Below are 23,117 nucleotides of genomic sequence, written 5' to 3' on the forward strand. Positions count from 1 at the left end.
GTACTAACTGTACTGTACTCTGCTGTCTGCACCATATGTACTGTATGGTGTTGTACTAACTGTACTGTACTCTGCTGTCTGCACCATATATACTGTATGGTATTGTACTAACTGTACTGTACTCTGTCTGCACTGTATGTACTGTATATGGTTTTGTACTAACTGTACTCCTACTGTCTGTACCATATGTACTGTATATGGTTTTGTACTGACTGTACTGTACTCCTACTGTCTGTACCCTATGTACTATATGGTATTGTACCAATTGTACTGTACCTCTGCTGTCTGTACCATTTGTATTGTATATGTTTTTGTACTGACTGCATTGTACTTTTGCTGTCTGTACCATATGTACTGTATATGGTTTTGTACTGACTGTACTACTGTCTGTACTATATGTACTGTATATGGTTTTGTACTGACTGTACTGTACTCCTACTGTCTGTACCCTATGTACTATATGGTATTGTACCAATTGTACTGTACCTCTGCTGTCTGTACCATTTGTATTGTATATGGTTTTGTACTGACTGCATTGTACTTTTGCTGTCTGTACCATATGTAATGTAATGGTTTTGTACTGACTGCACTGTACTGTGTTGTCTCTGCACCCACTGGCAGTACTGTAATGCACTATGTATACTGTACTGTTCCCACCATACAGCACTGTCCACTCCAAACTGCCTTGCCCTTTGTGCACCATAATACTGCGGTTTGGTAAAATGATGGCTGGTTGATTTATATCACATATTGCTCTACTCAGTAATAATTGTGCTTAAAACTCATAACTATGTATTTGTGACTTAATATAAATACATGTAAACTATATCTGCATATGGTGGGTGCAGCCGACTGACAAAGGTGACTGTAAGAAATGGCATCTTCACATTTCTGGAATGACCAATGAGAAACAACTGTAATGTGGATAGGGATTGTTTTATGTGGCTGATCGTGACTCGTTTCCGACTAGGCTCTCAACAGTTGATGATGTGAGAACAATCTAGTGATGGTTGTGTCTAGGAGAACTCATAGAGAAGAATGTGATTTGTTTGATCAGCTGATAGATTTGCAAAGCTCTGATTTGCTGTGATCACATCCTGCTTTAGCACATGATTATGACTAGCAAATCAGAGACTTGTATATCTATCACCTGACCAAACCGATCACATGCTTCTCCATGAGTTCTCCTAGACATGCCCATTACTAGAGAACACATGGATGGAAGTAACTGTGGCACACAATGATAAATATAGATAACATCAGTCAGACCACGGACTGCAGGTCAGTATCTTCCAGTCTGTTGGAGTCATTTCCCCAGATATTCGCTGTGTCAGTGAGAAATGATTTGTTGCCGCTGATTCCTCTTATGATATATATATATATATACATATATATATATATACATACATACATACAGTATATTACTGATGGAACCAATCCCATCTGTCAATGATTGTTTTGTTTCTCAGACACCTCCAGTCGTTTGCTGAAAATCTTACAAAATATCAGCATGTACTGTATGTGGTGATCCTCTCTCTGCTCACCAAACCATCCTCCCAGAATCCTCCATGTTATGGATTTTCCTATTTCTTATTTATAAGTGTACATGTCTACTCCACAGAGCTCCCCCAACACACAGCCATGTATGAAATGTCATGCACCATGCATGTTAGTCTGCACTGCCCACTGCAGAACTGAAGACCTAATGAGGAACCCGGGGGCTATCATGCTGCCCTCCTTCTGAACATGGTGGCTGCTCAGCTCCAGGTGAGGGACTAGCAAGGACATCAGAAGACCAGCATGACAGCCAGAAGAGAAGCATGTATTCACAGGGATGTCTGCTAAGACGGCCTCCATTTCTCTAATGACTGGTGTAGTTTATACAACACAAAGATTTGACCCCCCTCCCCATTGTTTAGAAGATTCTAGATGGCATCATGATAGGCTTTGTACAACTCCATCTTCTCCAAGCAGTGCTGTTCCTTGGATCATCATAACCCATGTGACCGGTCACTCTTGCAACACCATCACTCTCCTATCAGACACTGTGGTGGCTGCCAATATGGCAATGGTGTTTAAACAAGAGCAGGGCTGAACCCGTTACCTAGCAACGACCAGACCTCACTGAGGCCATGATGAACATTCTGATTGGTCCAGGCAGTCAGCTCCTCAGTTTTCATTCATTTAAGGCTTTTTGTGACTTGAATCGCAATTTCTAAAAAAAAAATGATCCAGCGACCCCATGCAAAATAAAGCCTGAGAACCCTGACATATACAAGGCACAGCCGTATCAAACCTCTGATCATTACATTACTGACAGAAGACATTTTTTGACTTGTTGTTTTGATTGGTTCCAGGTTCCGTGCTTGGCCTCCATAGAGGACTTTCTGTGCCTCTGTTACAGACATAACTGGCCAAACGGCTCTCTAAACATTTCATATGCTGTCTGTGAATTACCTATTTGTTCCTGTTGAAATGGGATAAAACGATCAAACAATGGAAGTCTCAACAATGTTGTCATGTTATGCTCAGCTCTACGTGACTCCTCTACACACAGAGAACGATTTATAAAATGTCTCTGTTGTGAATATATATTGGCACTGTGACAAGAATCTCTTCTTGTATGGAGGAAGGCAGTACGTCTCCCTCTCCCATTCAATCCCCAGAACTTATTTTCAGCAATAAAGTCCTCATGATTTCTGTGGTGGCAGCTATTGGTGGCCTCAATATTTCCCTTAAGCCTCCAGCATTTAAAACAACCGAGAAGATTTACGTTTAACAGTCACTAGAAAACAATTTCACATTTTCATTTTGAAAGTATGATGAAGAAAAACAGATGCAAGTCCAGCCCAAGAAGAGTCCGCTGACAAAAGTTCATACAAAAATACCGAAATACAATGATCCAGAAGTCTACATATGTGCGTTGATACAAAATGTTTTTCTTTCCTCAATCCACATGGTTATTGAGAACTTTCAGGTGTGACTTGGCTTGACCTCAATTCATACAGCTGCCCAGTTTCCTTGTCATGAAATACACATATGATGTCCATGATATATTACCAGTTCTGGGCTGATTTGGTGAAGAACTCGTCCATAATGGCTCCACCGTCTTTTTAGGTCCAACAGCTTTCATTGTGAAGAGAATTCAGCAAGCGAGACGGACCGAATTTCCTCATTTGCTGAATATATTGTGAGTTTTCTCCAATCCTTCCACAAATGATATAAAACATTCCATAACAACATTCTCCACCGTTTCCCTCTTCATATCTAGAAGTCCAAAGGTCGGATCATCATTGTTGTTGACCGCAGAGAGTAACTTGGCCCTTTGAAGTAATGCCATTTTATCCCATTCAGTTTACCATGATTTTGGCCGGCGCTGTAGTACATCCCGTTGAGATTAGATGGGCCACAGGCATCAAACCACCAACCTGTATGAGAGAGAAGCAAATAACTAAGTAAGTAGAAGGATAACTGAAGTTAAAGACCTAAGAGTAATAATAGAAGCCTCTAAGAACAAGGTGTCAAAATAATACTTAAATAAGGAACAGGAAATGATGTCTACTGGCCCGAGAAAGCAATTTGTTGCTGGCCTGAGTATCTGAATTCATGTGTATCAGTTTGGGGGGTCTGGTGCTGAGCGATCGGCGCGTAAGGGTCCTCCATTTGCTGTATCTGTTTTGAATGCAAGCTGTGTACAGTAACCTGCCCGTGTTTTGGGCTCTGCACATCTATGCAGCTTGTAATCCAAAGCACTTTTACATCAAAACAAATTTCCCAAAAAGAATGAATAAAAACTCAGATGATTCGTGCCCCAATCCAAAAACATTTACAAGTAAAACTCGAAAAAACAGAATATCGCGCAAACGTCCATTTATTTCAGTAATTAACTTGAAAGGTGAAACTAATATATGAAATCTTTGCAGGTGTTTTGGGTTAATTAGCCGATTAGAGTCTGACACTTCGAGCCAAGAATATTGAACCTTTTCACAATATTCTAATGGTCTGTGATTTTGATTATGGGGGTTTTCATCATAAATGTGCAAGAAGGATCCGCAAACCAAATGCTGGTAGAAAAATGCTGTGATTCTTTATTCAAAAAATTCCACATGACATGGCAATAAAACCAGAAGGTTCAACTGACGCGTATCGGGCCTACAATCTGCCCTTAGTCATAGTTAAAAATGAACCTAGAAGGGGAAGGCTTTATGTAGGCAGGTGAGGGAACAAACTCCGCCCCATACCTCAATCAGCCTTCGCCTTAAAGGAGACACATACAAATATATACTATATACGTAAATACATATACTATATACATGAATACACAGAGAATGTAAGGTAATAATATCAATTAAGAAATTTATAGTATAAAAAGATAAACTGTCTAAAAACATCCCTAGAAAAGAAGCTTATATGGCCCATATCAAAAAAGGGGGGAAGAATCTGTTTACCAAAAAGGGGGGGGGGGGGGGGAAGGAAAGGAGCAACTAAGCGCCAGGAGAAGGTGGAAAAGAGGAGGAAAATGGCAAGACTAATGATCATAAACTAAACTCAAGTCCCAACGGGTATTGAGACCCCTTGGGGTGCGAGTATCCATTTTGTGGATCCAATATGCCTCGCGCCTTAAAAGTAATTTATAAGTATCACCACCTCTCCTGGGACTTACCACCCGTTCAACCCCCTGGAAAATAAAAGAAGAAAGATTTCCTTTGTGTACATTTTGAAAATGTTTTGAAACTGCCGATTTTTTAAAGGTGTTCCAGTTTGTGCCACAATAATGTTCAGCAATACGGGCTCTCAAATTGCGAGTCGTACACCCTACATATTGCAAATGACAAGCAGTACAAGAAATAACATAAATAACATATTTAGTATCACAATTTATGTATTGCTTGATTGGAAGAATGGTACCTGTAGCAAAAGAAACAATGGAGGAACCCTTTTTGTGACATTGACAGTAATGACAGGTTGTGAACCCGCAGGGGTAAGAACCCACTGTGGCTAACCAAGTGGGGGGGCGGGACGAGAAGGGAGACTGAAAAGAACTGGGGGAAAGGATAGACCCAAGGGTGCGTGCCCTTCTAACAGAGAAGCGGCACCCCTTCTCCAGGATGAACTTCAGTTTGGGATCTGAGTGCAGCACCGGGAGATATTTACTAACAATATTTGTAATCTTGTTGTACTCAAGACTGTACTCTGTGACAAAAGTCACCCTGTCATCCTGACCCCAATCCCGGTCCCTAATGTGTAAAAGTTCATTGCGTGGTTTGCTAGTACCTCTAGCACGTCCCCTAATCAATTGTCTCTTGGTATAGCCTCTTTGTTTAAGTCTATTTTCCACCAAAAGACATTCTTGCTCCAATTGATCAGGATTAGAACAATTACGAGCTGCCCGTGTGAATTCCCCTGTGGGGATGGCATTAATGGTATGACCTGGGTGGCAGGAACTGGCAAGAAGTATGGAGTTACCCGCTGTGGGTTTACGGAATGTTCTAGTGGAGACTCGGTGGAGTGAACGGTCCCCTGTCAGAGTCAAATCTAGATAATCTATTTGTGTATCTTGATGACTCATGGTGAATGTCAGATTGAGTTCATTATCATTCACATAGGCTAGGAAATCCTCCAGGAGGCCGGGGGGACCCCCCCACACCAGTAGCAAATCATCTATAAATCTTCCATACCAAAGGATATGAGAGGCAAAGGGGTTCTCATCCCCAAAGATGCGGAGCTCCTCCCACCACCCCATGTATAGGTTAGCTAGGGATGGGGAAAATTTTGCCCCCATAGAAGCTCCGCATCTCTGGAGGTAGAACCCCGAATCAAACATAAAATATGTTATTTCTTGTACTGCTTGTCATTTGCAATATGTAGGGTGTACGACTCGCAATTTGAGAGCCCGTATTGCTGAACATTATTGTGGCACAAACTGGAACACCTTTAAAAAATCGGCAGTTTCAAAACATTTTCAAAATGTACACAAAGGAAATCTTTCTTCTTTTATTTTCCAGGGGGTTGAACGGGTGGTAAGTCCCAGGAGAGGTGGTGATACTTATAAATTACTTTTAAGGCGCGAGGCATATTGGATCCACAAAATGGATACTCGCACCCCAAGGGGTCTCAATACCCGTTGGGACTTGAGTTTAGTTTATGATCATTAGTCTTGCCATTTTCCTCCTCTTTTCCACCTTCTCCTGGCGCTTAGTTGCTCCTTTCCTTCCCCCCCCCCCCCCCCTTTTTGGTAAACAGATTCTTCCCCCCTTTTTTGATATGGGCCATATAAGCTTCTTTTCTAGGGATGTTTTTAGACAGTTTATCTTTTTATACTATAAATTTCTTAATTGATATTATTACCTTACATTCTCTGTGTATTCATGTATATAGTATATGTATTTACGTATATAGTATATATTTGTATGTGTCTCCTTTAAGGCGAAGGCTGATTGAGGTATGGGGCGGAGTTTGTTCCCTCACCTGCCTACATAAAGCCTTCCCCTTCTAGGTTCATTTTTAACTATGACTAAGGGCAGATTGTAGGCCCGATACGCGTCAGTTGAACCTTCTGGTTTTATTGCCATGTCATGTGGAATTTTTTGAATAAAGAATCACAGCATTTTTCTACCAGCATTTGGTTTGCGGATCCTTCTTGCACATCTGTGAATTGGTTTGGCTGTCCTGGTCCTGCACCTGCTGGTTTGAACAGAGGGGGTAGAGCGTTTTGAACTTCTCTATTGGTTTTCATCATAAGCTGTAAGCCATAATCATCAAAATTGTAACGAGTAAAGGCTTGAAATATCTTGCTTTGCTTGTAATGAGTCTATTTCATACATTAGTTTCACCTTTTAAGTTGAATTACTGAAATAAATGGACTGTTGCACGATATTCTAATTTTTCGAATTTCACCTGTATGTTCTGTGCTTGTGTATCAAGATACTGCTTGCTTATCAAGTCAACATTTCATAACATTTTGTGCTTGTGTTGCAAAGCACTCTTAAAACAAGTTATTTGCAATTCAAGCTTTCACTGCTTAAAGGGGTTCTGTGGCCCTTTTTCAAAATGTAATTTAACTGAGTTATAATGTTCCTTTAATATTTATAAATCTTTTCTTCCCTATCTTGTTTAAAAAAGTTGTGCGGTCTCTCTAATGCTCCTTTTAAATAATTTGTCTAGTTAAATAGACGAAAATGTACTTCCTGGAAGAGGCAGACAATACAGCAGCAGTTCCTCCCTGTCTGCCTTTCCCTCCCCCTGCTACTCGTCATCTGATGAGTCATCCCTGACCTTTTTGCGCGTTCCAGAGAGCAGGGGGGAGGAGGCTGGCTGCAGGGAGGAGAGCTGCCTCGTGTAGTTTCAGCTCTGCCCGGAGATATAAGTGTACAGTACTGCATCTCAGCACCGCAGGATGCGTAACTACGTGACCAAGTCATACGTCGCGGAGGATGCGACTGTTTATGTGCCTATGCTGAGCACAAGAGCTTACACATGCCCAGTTGGGAACGGCTCTCGTGCACAGCAGTACAAGAAAAGAGGGCAGAAAGTGGTGACCCGGAAGAGTCACATGGGATTGCGGCCATCTTGGGAACAAGTAATAAAAGGTTTATTTTATTATTTAAAGTTATTTATTGGCCGTGGGGAGTGGTGAAAATAGGACTGATAAAGAGGGGGCATAATGAGGGACACAATAGTATGTTTATATCAGTGTGCTTAAAAAACAACCACAGAACTTCTTTAAGGCAAGTCTGAAGCGATTTAAACAAACAAACAACACTTACCTAAGGAAAGGGAAGGCTCTGGGTCCTAATCAGCCTTCCCGTTCCGCTTACGGTCCCCCCGTTCCAGGGCTGGATTGCCGGTTCAAATCTCCTGCCGCGGGAGACTTCGGAAGTCTTTGGGAGCCCGGGTGCTCCAGAAGATGGGCGACCCTGTACTGCGCATGCATGAGAGACAGCATGCTTGTGCATGCGCAGTACAAAGCATCCCGTCTTCTGGAGCACTCGGGTTCCTGAAGACTTCCAAAGCGTCGTGTAGAGGCAGAAAGCACTGCTAACGGGGGATCCATCGCAGGAATGACGGGACCAGGAAAGGAACAGGAAGGCTCATTAGGATCCAGAGCCTTCCCTTTCCTTAGGTGAATATCTGTTTTTTCTTTTTTTTTATTGTTTCAGACTCCCTTTAAAGAGAGTCTGAAGCCTTCTAAAAATCCTCTTTATTTAACATTTATCTTCAGCAATATCAGCAGTGATAAAACGCTGCATTCCCGCTGCCATTAAACCCTCTAAATACCCTGGGCAAAATGTGGGGAGAGCTTCCTGGTAGAGGCAGAGCTTAGTGCTGTAGCTCTGCTTCTACTCACGTCAATCCCCGCTGATCGCCACCTCTCCCCGCCCCTCTGTCTTCTTTCACTGAGAGAGGCGGCGATCAGCAGGGATTGACGCAAATGGAGGCAGAGCTACAGAGCTAAGCTCTGCCTCCCTGAGCAGCAAAATCCATGACTTGGAAAGTCGTGAAATTTTGCCTTGGTATTTGGGGGGTTTAGTGACATCGTTCAGCTGCAGGAAAGCGGGGTTTTAGCACTGCTGATATTGCTGGATTTTTAGAAGACTTCAGACTCTCTTTACAGAATATAAAACAGTATGACTCGTACTGTATCAGTGGTGGATGGTGATTTTGATTTTGTAAACAGTAAAAGTGGGCAGATAACTGCTAACCATGCCTTCAGTATATACAGTAAACACAAGACAGGGCTTCTTGATGCAGGCGGCAATGCTATAGTCCGCGGACGGCGCACGGGTAATTTGGGGATCCGGTGGTTGCTGGACCTTAAATTACTTCTCCCACCGAGTTGCTACGACTCAGAGGGGGAAATATATTTACGGTATCACCGCACAGAATTTTCCCGGCAGCAGGGTGAGTGAGCGGCAAAGTGCCATGTACACCAGTAAATGGGGCCGCAAGTGGCTCTGCCACCTACAGGGACATACTATAGGTGGGCAGCTCTGTAATGCTCATCTATGCCCGCTGTAATTACATGCAGATAACGTTTTTATATCCAGCATGCAGATACGTAACTTTGTAAGCGTTTATTTCCCAGATGGGACTTGATAAATTGCTTTTTATGTCACAGAGAGATCAACTGAAACAAAACTTCTATTATTCCAGCTAAAATAACAAGAGCGACTCAGGAGAAACGCGAAACCCGAATCGTGTAAATAATATTCTAACATCTGACACATACATGTTGTATGGTGCGCTAGGCCAAGTCTATAATGTCATATTCCTCTATGGAAGAGTGATGGTGTGATTGCTCAAGGCAAACAATCCCGTCCATCTGAACAGGATCATGTGATAGGTGCTGGAGAACCAACATAGCAGAATCTGTAGCCATAAACAACGTGATGGAAACCATCCACTGTTCACCACATCAAAGAGATGACTGCAGAGTGTCGGAGCTGCTATAAGTGGATGCGACTGGGCAGCACTCCATTCATCAATGTGTCACCCACTATAGGGAACCACCACGGCCGCTCGAGCTCTGCAGTCTGTATACAGCCAGTACACTGCGGCGCTGGTGTCACCCACTGTAGGGAACCACCACGGCCGCTGGAGCTCTGCAGTCTGTATACGGCCAGTACACTGCGGCGCTGGTGTCACCCACTGTAGGGAACCACCACGGCCGCTGGAGCTCAGCAGTCTGTATACAGCCAGTACACTGCGGCGCTGGTGTCACCCACTGTAGGGAACCACCACGGCCGCTGGAGCTCTGCAGTCTGTATAAGGCCAGTACACTGCGGCGCTGGTGTCACCCACTGTAGGGAACCACCACGGCCGCTGGAGCTCAGCAGTCTGTATACAGCCAGTACACTGCGGCGCTGGTGTCACCCACTGTAGGGAACCACCACGGCCGCTGGAGCTCAGCAGTCTGTATACAGCCAGTACACTGCGGCGCTGGTGTCACGCACTGTAGGAAACCACCACAGCCGCTGGAGCTCTGCAGTCTGTATACAGCCAGTACACTGCGGCGCTGGTGTCACCCACTGTAGGAAACCACCACAGCCGCTGGAGCTCTGCAGTCTGTATACAGCCAGTACACTGCGGCGCTGGTGTCACCCACTGTAGGGAACCACCACGGCCGCTGGAGCTCTGCAGTCTGTATACAGCCAGTACACTGCGGCGCTGGTGTCACCCACTGTAGGGAACCACCACGGCCGCTGGAGCTCTGCAGTCTGTATACAGCCAGTACACTGCGGCGCTAGTGTCACCCTGACATTACATTATAGCATAAGGCATTTCTAAGTGCGCAATCAGCATAACGGTTATGCTGATTGCGCACTTACATATTAGTGGGTATTACGCTAATTGCGCACCATGGCCCATATGCAATTAACTTTTTCTCCTGATTTTACTACTACATGATATTTTCACATTTTGTCATTAAAATGTCTTTTAACCTCCTTTTAACCTGCGTAGGAGGATTTCTCAGGCCCCGCTGGGCCGATTTTCACAATTTTTTTTTTCCTGCATGCAGCTAGCACTTTGCTAGCTGCGTGCAGTTTCCTATCGCCGCTGATTTAACCACCCTGGTGTTCTATTAAGATCGCCAGGGCGGCTGCGGGAGGGTTTTTTTTAAATAAAAAAAAAACTATTACATGCAGCCAACTAAAAGTTGGCTGCATGAAAGCCCACTAGAGGGCGCTCCGGACGCGTCATTCTGATCGCCTCCGGCGCTCAGAATTAACAAGGAAGACCGCAATGAGCGGCCTTCCTTGTTATGCTTACCTCATCACCATGGCGACGAGCGGAGTGACGTCAAGGACGTCAGCCGACATCCTGACGTCAGCCGCCTCCGATCCAGCCCTTAGCGCTGGCCGGAACTGTTTGTTCCGGCTACGCTGGGCTCGGGCGGCTGGGGGGACCCTCTTTCGCCGCTGCACGCGGTGGATCGCCGCGCCGCGGCGGCAATCAGGTAGTACAAGCGGCTGGCAAAGTGCCGGCTGCGTGTGCTGCTTTTTATTTCATAAAAATCGGCCCAGCAGGGCCTGAGCGGCAGCCTCCGGCGGTGATGGACGAGCTGAGCTCGTCCATACCGCCCGGGTGGTTAAAAAAATAAAAATTAAAAAAAAGTGCTGCGCGGCCCCCTTGCCGCCAGAATTGTAACGGCAAGGGGGTTAAGCCACCAGCAAAGAAGAAAATTATTTTAAGGTACTTTTTCACCTACTTTTTGGAACTTTTTCCACTGCAAAGTACTGAAAAGTTATTTTAAAAAGAAGTTGAAAAATGATCTCCTAGGTGAAAAAGTGAATTGCATATGGGCCCAGGTGTTATGCAAATATCATAAGCACTAAGCTGTCTTTACAAACCCAGTACTGTAAGCTCCCAAACAAGGTCTGTTATCCCCATTTAGAATTGGTGCTCCTGTCCTGAAGTGAGAGAAATGTGGAGGCTCCTATACTTATTTCATTTTAAACAGTGCAAATTGTCTGGCAGTCCTGCTGATCCTCTGCCTCTTCAAGAGACCCTATAACGAAAAAAAGTTCCCCTCGGGGTACTCACCTCGGGAGGGGTAAACCTCAGAGTCCCAATTAGGTTTCCCCCTCCCCTGTAGCTGGAGGCAGTCCTGGAATCCTCCCCTTGACAAGGCTGACAAGCGCTGATTTATTTACCTTCCCTGGTTCCAGCGGGGGCGCTGTTGCGGCTCTCTATATGGAGATAGGCGAAAATAGCCGATCTCCACCGGGTCCGCTCTACTGTGCGGGCGCAGGAGACTTGCGCCTGCGCAGTACAGCGGACCGACAGCGGTCGTCCATTTCCACCAATCTCCGAGGCGGAGAGCCCATACTGCGCCTGCGCTGGAGTCGGGGAGGTAAATATTTACATCCCTGCCATTCCCGGAGCTTTTTCGCCGCCGCCGTGGGACCGAAGAGGACAGGGGAACCCTCTATTGGACCTGGAGGCTTCCCCCACTCGAAGTGAGTACCCCCCAGGGGAGGTTTTTAAAGTTACAGGTTTTATTTAAACTCTTAGCCATAGACCCTGAACAAGCATATGCAGATCAGGTGCTCTGACTGAAGTCTGATTGGCTATTTGGATTCGCTGTTTCAGTTGTTTAATTCAGGTACTACTGCAGCCAAAGAGATCAGCAGGATGCCAGGTTAGGTTTAGCTGTAGTATTATATTACTAACATTTGTCGATATTTTACTATCAAAATTATTACTGTAAAATAGTAGAATATCGCTAATGTTAACAATATACTACTATCTGCTATTTCTGGGCTTCCAAATTTCATGGCGCCTTTATTTCGTGTATGCCTCAGTCATGACCAGGCATACTAAGTTACTCAGTACTAGTGATGATCAATAGTTGCCGTCTGCACACAGGACCTGAATAGAAATCCCTGAACCATAGAACAAACAGTGAGATTTGTAAATGAGAGCGCTCCTCCTCAGCTTCCATATAATCTCACACTCCTCCACTATAGCCGCAGTCGGCTTACTACTCACAGTCCGCCGTTCTTACTGAAAGGTCTATCCAGTATTCAATGAAGAGCTGGGAGGTTGTTAAGGATCGGTTTCAGGATGATGTTCTAACGACCCTTGACCCCGGTCCATGGCTTCAGAAGTCAGGAGAAAAACGTAGAAAGTTAATCTCTGGCATGTACTGAAAGTCTTGCAGTGACATCACGCTTAGTCAGCCAAGGTCACCAACGCGTTTCGTCAGGGCTCTGACGAAAGAATTGCAAGTGTCAAAAGAAAGATTTGAAGCTCATTATTGTTTTCTTGTAGACCCCTCCAAAGGTGTGGCCTTCATTGTTATTTAGGCAGACCACTTCACCAGCCTTGGACCTTTCCAAGACATGGCTAATTTTAATTAGGAAGATCCCCTCCAAGAGCCTTCTGTTTTGCTCTAGGGTAGAGTTTCCCAACCCTATCCTCAAGTACCAACAGTGCATGTTTAGGAAACCACAAACATTCATAGATGGGGTAATTAGTGTCTCAGCAGAGCTGATTTGAATCAGGAATAAAGGGCGCAGGAGCCCCATAGGGTCCTATGATAAATGCCACGATTCGCAGAAAGGGGAAATTTGGGCGCAAGGTGGCGACTACTGAAATTCACAGTTTTTTCTGCAAATCGCAGCTCCTGCACCACTAGGAGGGCTTAGGGTTAGGTACCACCTGGGGGGAGTCTTAGGGTTAGGCACCACTGGGGGGGGGGGGCGAGGTTTAGGGGTAGGCACTAACGTTGGGGGGGGGGGGTCTTAGGTTTAAGCTCCACCAGGGGAGGGTTCTGTGTGAGAGTAGTGTCACTTTAAAGAAAATCTGTAACTTTAAAAACCTCCCCTGGCGGGTACTCACCTCGGGGGGGGGGGGGGGGGAGGGGGAAGCCTCCGGATCCTATTGAGGCTTCCCCCATCCTTCTTGGTCCCATGGAGGTGGCGATAAAGCTCCGGGAATAGCGGGGATGTAAATATTTACCTTCCCAGCACAGGCGCAGTATCGGCTCTCCGCATGGAGATAGGCGGAAATAGCCGATCACTGTCGGGCCGCTCTACTGCGCAGTAGAGCGGACCCAACAGAGATCGGCTATTTTCGCCTGTCTCCATGCGGAGAACCGCAACAGCACCCCGTTGGAACCAAGAAAGGTAAATAAATCAGCGCTTGTCAGGCTTGTCGAGGGAGTTCAGAACACTTCGCAGGAGCCAGCGCTGGACTGCCTGCAGCTATATTTTACTATGGCTTAAAGAGAAACTGTAACAAAAAAAAGTTCCCCTGGGGGGTACTCACCTCGGGAGGGGGAAGCCTCAGGGTCCCAATGAGGCTTCCCCCTCCCGAGGTGAGTACCCCCCAGAGGAACTTTTTTTTGTTACAGGTTCTCTTTAAAGGGAAGGTTCAGGGAGGGTGGGTTAAAAATAAAAATCAAATTCCACTTACCTGGGGCTTCCTCCAGCCCGTGGCAGGCAGGAGGTGCCCTCGCCGCCGCTCCGCAGGCTCCCGGTGGTCTCCGGTGGCGCGCCCGACCTGGCCAGGCCGGCTGCCAGGTCGGGCTCTTCTGCGCTCCAAGGCCCGGAACTTCTGCGTCCCACGCCGGCGCTCTGACGTCATCGGACGTCCTCCGGGCTCTACTGCGCATGCGCAGAACTACTGCGCATGCGCAGTAGAGCACGGAGGACGTCCGATGACGTCAGAGCGCCGGCGTGGGACGCAGAAGTTCCGGGCCTTGTAGCGCAGAACAGCCCGACCTGGCAGCCGGCCTGGCCAGGTCGGGCGCGCCACCGGAGACCACCGGGAGCCTGCGGAGCGGCGGCGAGGGCACCTCCTGCCTGCCACGGGCTGGAGGAAGCCCCAGGTAAGTGGAATTTGATTTTTATTTTTTACCCACCCTCCCTGAAACTTCCCTTTAAGCCATAGTAAAATATTAGTAAATATTATTGATATTCTACTATAGAAATTCAGTAGTAGAATATCACTATTCTCGGCACTATTCTACTACTGACAAACCCTGCGCCTTTTTTTTCCAGACGCCACTGTGGATTTCCACAAAACATGCACTGTTGGTGGGCCTTCAGGACAGGGTTGGGGACCACTGTTTAAGGGTGAGGACTGCCTCATTTTTTTTTATGAAGACCCATAAAAGTAACGTCTGCTTGTAGGCTAATATGTGAAGATCCCACCAAGGGCCTTCTGTCTGAGCTTTCAGGTTTGTCGGTGCTGCTTTCCCAAAGTCGTATCACAAGCCAATTGAGGCTGACACTTTTTTTTTGCCAAGAAGGCGATCTGTGTTTTGCATTGCCTGCTATGCAAGTGGGATTCCATATACTACTTTATAACCGGCAAACCCCGAGGACTGAAGCTCTATTTTTATGAAAGTGACAGATGCCTGTTGTGAAATCCATTACTGTTATCCCTGTTACATCTATTATAAAAACAAACCTTCTGTCCGCAGCCAATGTTGAAATAGGGCTTTTTTGGTGGGACAACTAAACGCAATATCCTTTGCTAAACTGACACCAGCTGGAAGTCGTAATACAAAAGAAAAGCCTTTTGATTGAACAGACACTTCTTTAAATATATATACTGTAACCCCCCCAAAAGAGGGTTACAAAGTGCTAATGTATTTTTATGTGTGTTGCGCCTTTAAGTGGAACTAAAACGGCGCATGGGAGAGGAGTGTAAGCGCCTGCATGGTCGCAAAGTATGCAAAGCAGGGGAACTTTCCAGAAGCCGTGCGCGTCCTGTCAGAAGCTATTATTCAGGCGCAGGGGGCGGATATAGAATTGTGTAGCCGGAGGGAACTGGCTGAAGCCAGAGAGAGCGTGCCAAAAAGAGAGAGAGAGAGAGAGAGAGAGAGAGAGAGAGAGGACGGGACTTGGAGCCAGGAGCTAGGGGTGCGGAGCGGGAAGGAGGGGGTTCAGGAAAAGGCCGTAGCAGTCGCCTGGAGAGTGAGGGGGACCCGGCAGCCATACAGTGACCAGCGAAAAGCCAGTAAGGACAGCGGCAGCAGGTTGGACAGTGACCGGAGGCGGCAGACCCTGCCCAGACCCGAGCTAGGCCGGAGGCAACAGACAGATGAGAACAGGCCTTAGTGCCAACTACAAGCCACAGGGTGTGTTCAGTTAGTAGCCAGTGTTCAGCGGAGGCTTGCTGAAGTTAGCAACCCAGAATCTGAAGAGTCCAATTCTGTTCAAAGGTGGTGTTACTAGAGACTGCTAGTATGAGAAAGCTATCCACATGCAGAGACATTGTGCTAAGCGAAATTACTGTTGATTATAAGAAGTGTAATGAGTGTTCAGGCCTTGCTGCTGCTGAAAGACATTAGTAACCTACTTAAAGTACCCGCACAGCTGACCCAGCCCCCGCTTGCATTAAGTCCTGGTATATAAAGAGACATTGTTCCTGTCAAGTCCGTTTCAAGTCAGAAGTTAAAGTTATAAGTTCTACAATTGATGTGTTCTGCAGAATTACCGAGAGTTTGAGATTTAAAGAGAACCTAACAGCATTAAAGAAGGTAAGTGGAGGAGGAGTTACATTGCATCTTGTGATACTAAAGTGTGCTGCAGGAGAAACTGGGTGATGCCTGATCAAAATACAGTCAACTAAGTTGAAGTACAAATTTTGCATCAACTCTAAATTAGAGCTTATTCAGCCTTGAAGTCAAAGTGCACTTAAACAAAGTTATATTGTAGGAGGGTGATATTGATGGTATAGAGGGGTGCATCGGTCACTTTATATTTTATTTTATTTATTTTTATTTTGTCCTAACCCTTTCTGATTATTTGATTTATATTTTATTTTGTCTATTATTTTGGGAGGCCCTATCCCAAGGGGAGGTATTGGAGGTAGAGTGAATTGAGTGTTACCATACAAAAAGTAAAGAGCTTAAAGAGGAGCTGTTAGGTATAGGGTCTCAGAGAAAATAAACACATATATCAGTAGCTAAAGATTGGCTGTACTTACATTACATATGCATTTCACTGTCCACGTTTGGATTTCACAGAATTTGTATATATGCTCCTGACAGCTCATGGCAGGTTCCATGTTTGTGAAGCCAAATGTGTCGTCATGTCCTGCCTGCTTCTGATCACAGAACAGCTCATACTGAATAACACAGTGTGCAGTGCATATTAATGAGCCATGTGGCTAGGAACAATAGCGGACTCCTGCAGTGTACTCTGCCAGGAGATTTATCTGTGCTGTGGCTGGACTGAGTTTTAGAAGCTGCTGAAACTTGATCCCGTCTTCTCCTTAGCAGCCGAGGGGAGGGCCCCAGAATGCTTTGCAGTATGTTATGCGGCTTGCGTCCTGCTTAGCTCTAAGCATTGCTGATAAGCATACATCAAAGGTAAGATAGATCTTTATCTTCAGTAATGTCTTTTTGGCTTCCTTCTAAACTGTTTAACACAGGAGACTAGAGGTTTAAATTAGCTTCTGCAGCCTGACAGTTACTCTTTAAGAGATCTGTGAAAAAGTCGAACGTCCTACTCAGGACCAACCAGCGAAACTGTTAACTGTTCAGTACCATCTTAAAGGACTTCCGAGGCCAACTCTAAAAAAAAAAGTTACAGGAAACAGCCTGTAGCGTGGATTGGGGGGGTAGGCCCTAGAGCTGCGCAGCCGCACTTGCAGCTATGCGGACTGCGCAGCCGCGGCCAGCTCATTTGGCCATGTTAGTGGAGGCAAGAGAGCCCGACCAGGCCGTGCAGTCAGGAGCCGGCCTGGGGGGCTTTTGAGAGGCGGGGACCCGGTGGAACAGCACGGAGGGCATGGACGGCGTCCTCCGTGCCTTCAAATGTGATGCCACCAGGCAGCATCACCTGGCCAATTCCTATAAGATTTCATGCTGAAATCTATTGGAAATCAGTCTGTGGTGTATGGGCAGGCAATAGATGGTTCTCTGATCAGATTTGAGCAAAGAAAGTTCTGCCTCATGGTTTTTCTGACTAAACATCGCCTGATGTATGGACACCTGAAGGAAATCTCCCCCTCACACTTATCCCTGCTGGTAAAGCTGTGGTGATCTTGTCAGTCTCCAGCGTATAAGGCTGCTGTATCCACTTCATCCACACATACAGAACATCTGTACAATAAACACCGCGTGTCACATAAAGTGACATCAGGAAACGCGCTGGCGTTCTCCAAACTTGTTAATCCAATATTAAATAAAGAAAACGTTCTACTTCACTTTATTCTCGGTCAAGTTTCACAGAACAGATGTGCGACAAGAAGTGTATATTTGCTCACGCTCGCGTCTGTCACCGGCTCTCGTCAGTCGTGTCACACTGAAGTGCACGCCGGGAACCGGGGGAATAAAACTTTCGGAAATGTTTGGAAAGTGGACACGGCTGCGGAGAGCGAACTCACGTCAACGCGAAAAAAATCAGCGGATAGCCAGTACTTTCCTGATAATCACATTAGAGCCATCAAAGAGCGGACCCCGAGCAAACCAATAACACAATCTAAGTAGTAATCTAAATATTTACTCGCCTCTCATAAAGCAATTTTTCAAAGGACATGGGCCAGATGAGTGATATGAACTGTTAATGACACAAGAGGACAGCCAATGAAAACACAGCGCTCTACAGAAAGTCGACCAGAACAAAGGGCCGCTTGTGCTACTTCCATGTAGGATCATCTCCCGGCCTACAGAGTGGCTCTATGTACAGAAATAAACAGAAAATAGCCATCATTTTCCAGCAGTGTAACAACCGCTTGTACACCAACAGAACAATAGTCACATTGATGTTCCGCATAGAGGAAGATATAATCATGAGGAGGCAATTCCCATTCATGTGATCATTATCACAACTCCTCTGTGTTCAGTCTGAATGGAAAAAGGAGTTCAAAGAGGAAAGTTTGGGTAGTTATTCCTCATGATATAGTAATCTGTGCACAGGGGCGTAACTAGAGAGGAGCAGTGCCTGGGTCGCAGGGGGACCCAGAGCTGTGGGGGGCCCCCAACTATTAACCTTCCCTGACTCCAATACAGAGGACTATACTTCGGATCAGGTGTGTTTGTGGCTACACTTGTTATGGGTGTGAAGATCATGATGGCCACACTTGCTTTATGACCCTTGTGAAATGGGCCCTAAAGCAGTTAAGGGCACCAAGGGGAGGGGTGTGACCATTGGGGCGGGCCCATAAAAGTTTCACTGGGGGGGGGGGGGGCTCCATGAATTGTAGTTACGCCACTGTCTGTGCACCAAGATATAAGAACACTAGAGGAAAAAAATCCCTCCTCAGCTATACTCCCCTTTCTCTGCAGTTGGACCTTGTAGGCCTTCCAGAAAACCCAGGCCCACCCCCCTGACCTTTGATTAACTTTTTTTATTAATTAAATTTAAGATTCCTCTACATCAGGGGTGGCCAAACTTTTGTAGGCCAAAGGCCATATTGCCGTTCTTGAGAGAGCTAGTGGGCCGTACTAGTGAAATGAAACACAATTTTTGTTGATTGATTAGGTACACTATTGCCTGTGACATTTTGCCAAAACATTTCCACGGGAAATAACCCATATACCATGTGCAGTTAGCACAGTGATAGTTGCTAATCAGTGGCTGTTACTGCTGTTGGCCCCTTAATGTGGCAGCACAACTATGGTCTGTGGGACGCATGAATTAAAGAGAAACTGTGACCAAGAATTAAACTTCATCCCAATCAGAGGCTGACACCCCCTTTTACATGAGACTGTATTCCTTTTCACAAATGGATCATGAGGGGGCTCTGTATGGCTGATACTGTGGTGAAACCCCTGCCACAGGAAACTGTGAGGACCATGGCCCCGGCAGTTTCCTGTCTGTGAACCTCGTTGCATTGTGGGAAATAACTGTTTACAGCTGTTTCCAACTGCCAAAAAAGCAAGCAGCAGCTACTTCCAGTGACATATTTTCTCAGAGTTCCTTCCTTCCTCCCCCCCCTTCAGCCTATCACAGCGGATCGCTTTCCTGCCTCTGGAGGGGACAGCCGAGTGACACGGCTGTCCCCTGTACAGTGTTGCCTTAGATCGCAGCGCTGTACCGAGTAAATAGATGGTCTAACAGTCTCCTAGCGGCGATCGCAGATGGGAGTCTGATGGCAGAGCAGAGCTCCGTCATTCATGCGGAGATGCACAATCTCCTGCAAATCCCCGCCCCAGGACTTGACGCCAATTGGTGTGAGGCAGTCGATAAGAGGTTAACAACTGTAGAGAGCTTCAGGATGCCACCAGAAATGGCTCAGTGGGCCCCATTTGACCCCTGGGCTGAACTTTGGACATGCCTTCTCTACATCATATTGTTATATGGGGACAAAACTTTGTTTAATAAGTGTTAATTTCCTTGTTAATCTTGCCGCTTGACCTCATCAGACCTGATCTTCGATCCGTTTTGCCTATTTATGAGACTCATACCAGCCACTCTTCTTCACAAATACACCATTTTGAACTTTAAATATTGCCTTCAATAATAGTTCTGTGATATTAATAATATAATAACACTAACGCTTGTATCATGCTTTACTCCTGTTACACTCAAAGTGCTTGAGAGCTGCAGCCATTAAAGAAAACCTGTAATGTTGGTAAAAAAAAATAAAAATTTCACTTACCTGGGGCTTCTGCCAGCCCCTGCAGCAGTCCTGTGCCCGTGCCATTTCTCAGCCATTCTCTTCCCTTTTTTTTTTAAACCAACATTACAGGTTTTCTTTAAGCGCCCACTGAGTGTAGGCCACCATACAGGAAGTCTTGCCCAAGGACTCCTCACTGAACAGATACTCTCCCCAACAGAGCAGAATCATCCACAAGGCACACTTAGGCAGTTGCCTAGGGCCTAGAGGAGTCTAGGGGACTGCTAGCCCCCAACAAATATTACTAAAAAAATCCAGGTGATAATCGTTGGTTGGCAAAAACTGCTATCTTGCCTAGGGCCCCATTTCATCTTAATCCTTTTCTGCAGGACTTGAACTCTGGCCCCTTATTTTAAAGCCAGTGCCCTTAAATGGTACACTATCGAGCCACTACTAATTCTGTTATGTTTCTACTTGCTGTTCACTGGTTATGAACTATCTACTTCATTCCTTTTAATAGACTAGGGCCCATATGCAATTAAAGGGACTCCGAGGAGTAAATAAAAACAAAATTGGAACTTACCTGGGGCTTTCTCCAGCCCACCGTAGATCGGGAGGTCCCCCGGCGTCCTCATGGCTCCTCTCTGGGTCCCTCCGCAGAAATCACGACCGGCGACACGTGTCGGGCTGACACTTCCTGAACGGCCACGCTCGTCGTCATCACGCCGACCGCTTTGCGTCATCACGGTGGCCGGCGTGACAGTACTGCGCACGCACGGTTTTCTAAGCGTCATCGTTCAGGAAGTGTCAGCCCAACACTCGGCCCCGCTGTCGCTGGTCGTGATTTCTGCGGAGGGACCCAGAGAGGAGCCAGGAGGACGCCGGGGGACCTCCCGACCTACGGTGGGCTGGAGAAAGCCCCAGGTAAGTTCCAATTTTGTTTTTATTTACTCATCGGAGTCCCTTTAACTTTCTCCTGAGTTTTTTCCTAGGTGATATTTTCACACCTTGTAAATAAAATGCTTTTTAAACCAACAGCAAGCTAGACAATACTCAAAATAATATTGATAGCATGTTTCATCTACTTTTTGGTACTTTTTCAACTGCAAAGTGCTGAAAAGTTAATTTAAAAAGGTGTTGAAAAATTATCTTTTAGGAGAAAACTCAGGAGAAAAGTTAATTGCATATGGGCCTCACAATGTTATGTTATTTGAGCTGTTTCACTACACAGTATCTGCTTCTCATACTTAACCAGTGCCAGTTCTAGACTTTTTGCCACCTGAGGCAAACTTGTGAGGATGCTGCCCCCCCCCCCCAGTATAGGTAGCCTGGAGGGGGTAGAAGCCAGGAAGGGGGGCAGCAGGCACAGAGCTGGGGAGGGCGGGGTCTATACTAGTGGGCGGCATTAAAGGAAGTGATGAGCAGTGGAATGCAGCGCTGGAACACGGAAGGAGGGGAGTCATCGCTTGCTGCCTGATACTGCGCCCCTCCAGTTCAGAGCTGCCGCCTCCCACATTCAGGAGGGCGCAGCCCCCCCCCCCCCCCACACACACACACACTTCCACCGCCTGAGAAAACTGCCTCACCCCGCCTCATAGGCGTCCTGGGGCTGTATTTAACTATTAATAAGAACACAGCTGGCCTTAAAAATTCTGATAACACATTTTTTGATCTTAATCAGTCAGCGGCATGTGTGCGCACGCGTGTGTGTGTATGTCCACTAACGGTGATCAATCTTTATTTTCAATCAGATTTTTTATATTGTATCTTATGAAAACAGAGAAGTTGGTGGGCCCAATTGATCATGTATGATCGTATTTTCAATTGTTTCCTTCGGAAAATGGTCGATCTGTGTGGCAGATTTTTTTCATACACACGATCGCTACTAGTTTAGATATCATCACAAGTTGGATGTTTTGTGGATCTATTAAACATTAACTTTTTCTTTCATTCTAAGTGATCTTATAGAAAATATGATTGTATGCACTTTAAGAGGAAGGAGCGGCTATGGGGGTCTTGCATAGGGCAGCTAAATAACCACTTATAGTTCAAAAGTGTCCCAACAGGTAAGACACACAAGATACTGGCAGAATCTTTTGATCCACAGAGACTGAGGCTGAGTTCCAGGAGATGGAATGTCACTTCCAGAGATGGCCAATGGAATGAAAATAATTCCAGCTTGCATGCAAATCTAATGCAAATATTGCAGCTTGAAACTGCGCCAATCAAATGTACTTCCTCCTGAATATGACTGGTTCCATTTCCAGAATACATGAAGAGTACACATGAGACATGAGTGGATAAGCCCCTCCTACACTTTACACCTACCTCCAGTCAGCATGAGCGCACACTTGCACATACAGTTGTCATTATCCGCGTCTTTTGTGCTGAAATCAGCCCCGTGTAGAATAAGACTGCTCTGCTTCCCGGCCGTCCCGCTGTGGCCTTTCAGGTATAATCTGGAAGAGACAGAAGACAGGAGAGGTCAGCTGAGCACAGTACAGTCACACAATGATGGGATTTTATGCAGAGAGCACATGACTGGAAATAGCTCACTGAACAGCTCAAATTCTGAATGGAGCCTATCTACTAATATCACTATATTCAAGGTAGAAACTAAAGAGGAATGTACATATGCCGGGCACACAAGATGGAGACATCTATACAGAGGGACCTCCACAGGAGGGAACACAGGATGGAGACACCTCTATAGTATAGAGGGATCTCTGCTGGATGGGAACACAGGATGTAGACATCTATACAAAGGGTGCAAAAAAAATTCTTAAATTTGCGTTGAGAAAGCTTGAGTCATCGAGCGAAACATGTAGGTGGGGAGGAGGCTTTGAACCAACTGGGCGGCAGGTCTGTGGCTGCAATCGGCTGGATGAAAGGTGGAAGTATTCAACAGCGCGGCCACGTGAAGTCTACCGGAGTATTGCTCAAGCCGGACGGGGCATATGGCTGGATGCAACTGCAGACTGTAGATGGCGTGAATAACCAGTGATCAGTGAGATGGGGACATTTATACAGAGGGACCTCTGCTAGCTGGGCACACAGGAAGGAGCTATTTATACAATGGGACCTCCACTAACTGG

The 23,117-nt window shown here is 46.0% G+C and overlaps 1 protein-coding gene across 3 annotated transcripts in view; it reads right to left on the reverse strand.

Moving 5' to 3' along the window:
* Positions 1–1,159: 1,159 nt before the first annotated feature.
* Positions 1,160–23,117, reverse strand: part of ANGPT1 (angiopoietin 1) — a 354,139-nt gene continuing 332,181 nt past the window's right edge. For all 3 annotated transcript variants that reach the window (XM_068237917.1, XM_068237916.1, XM_068237915.1), the window contains 2 exons: positions 22,351–22,481; positions 1,160–3,428 (listed from right to left, as the gene is read on the reverse strand). In XM_068237917.1, coding sequence (XP_068094018.1) covers positions 3,268–3,428; positions 22,351–22,481 — 292 coding nt within the window. In that variant the 3' untranslated portion in view covers positions 1,160–3,267. The remainder of the gene's footprint in view (positions 3,429–22,350; positions 22,482–23,117) is intronic.

The sequence above is a fragment of the Hyperolius riggenbachi genome, chromosome 5 (assembly GCF_040937935.1).
Source record: "Hyperolius riggenbachi isolate aHypRig1 chromosome 5, aHypRig1.pri, whole genome shotgun sequence".
NCBI classification, from domain to species: Eukaryota; Metazoa; Chordata; class Amphibia; order Anura; family Hyperoliidae; genus Hyperolius; species Hyperolius riggenbachi.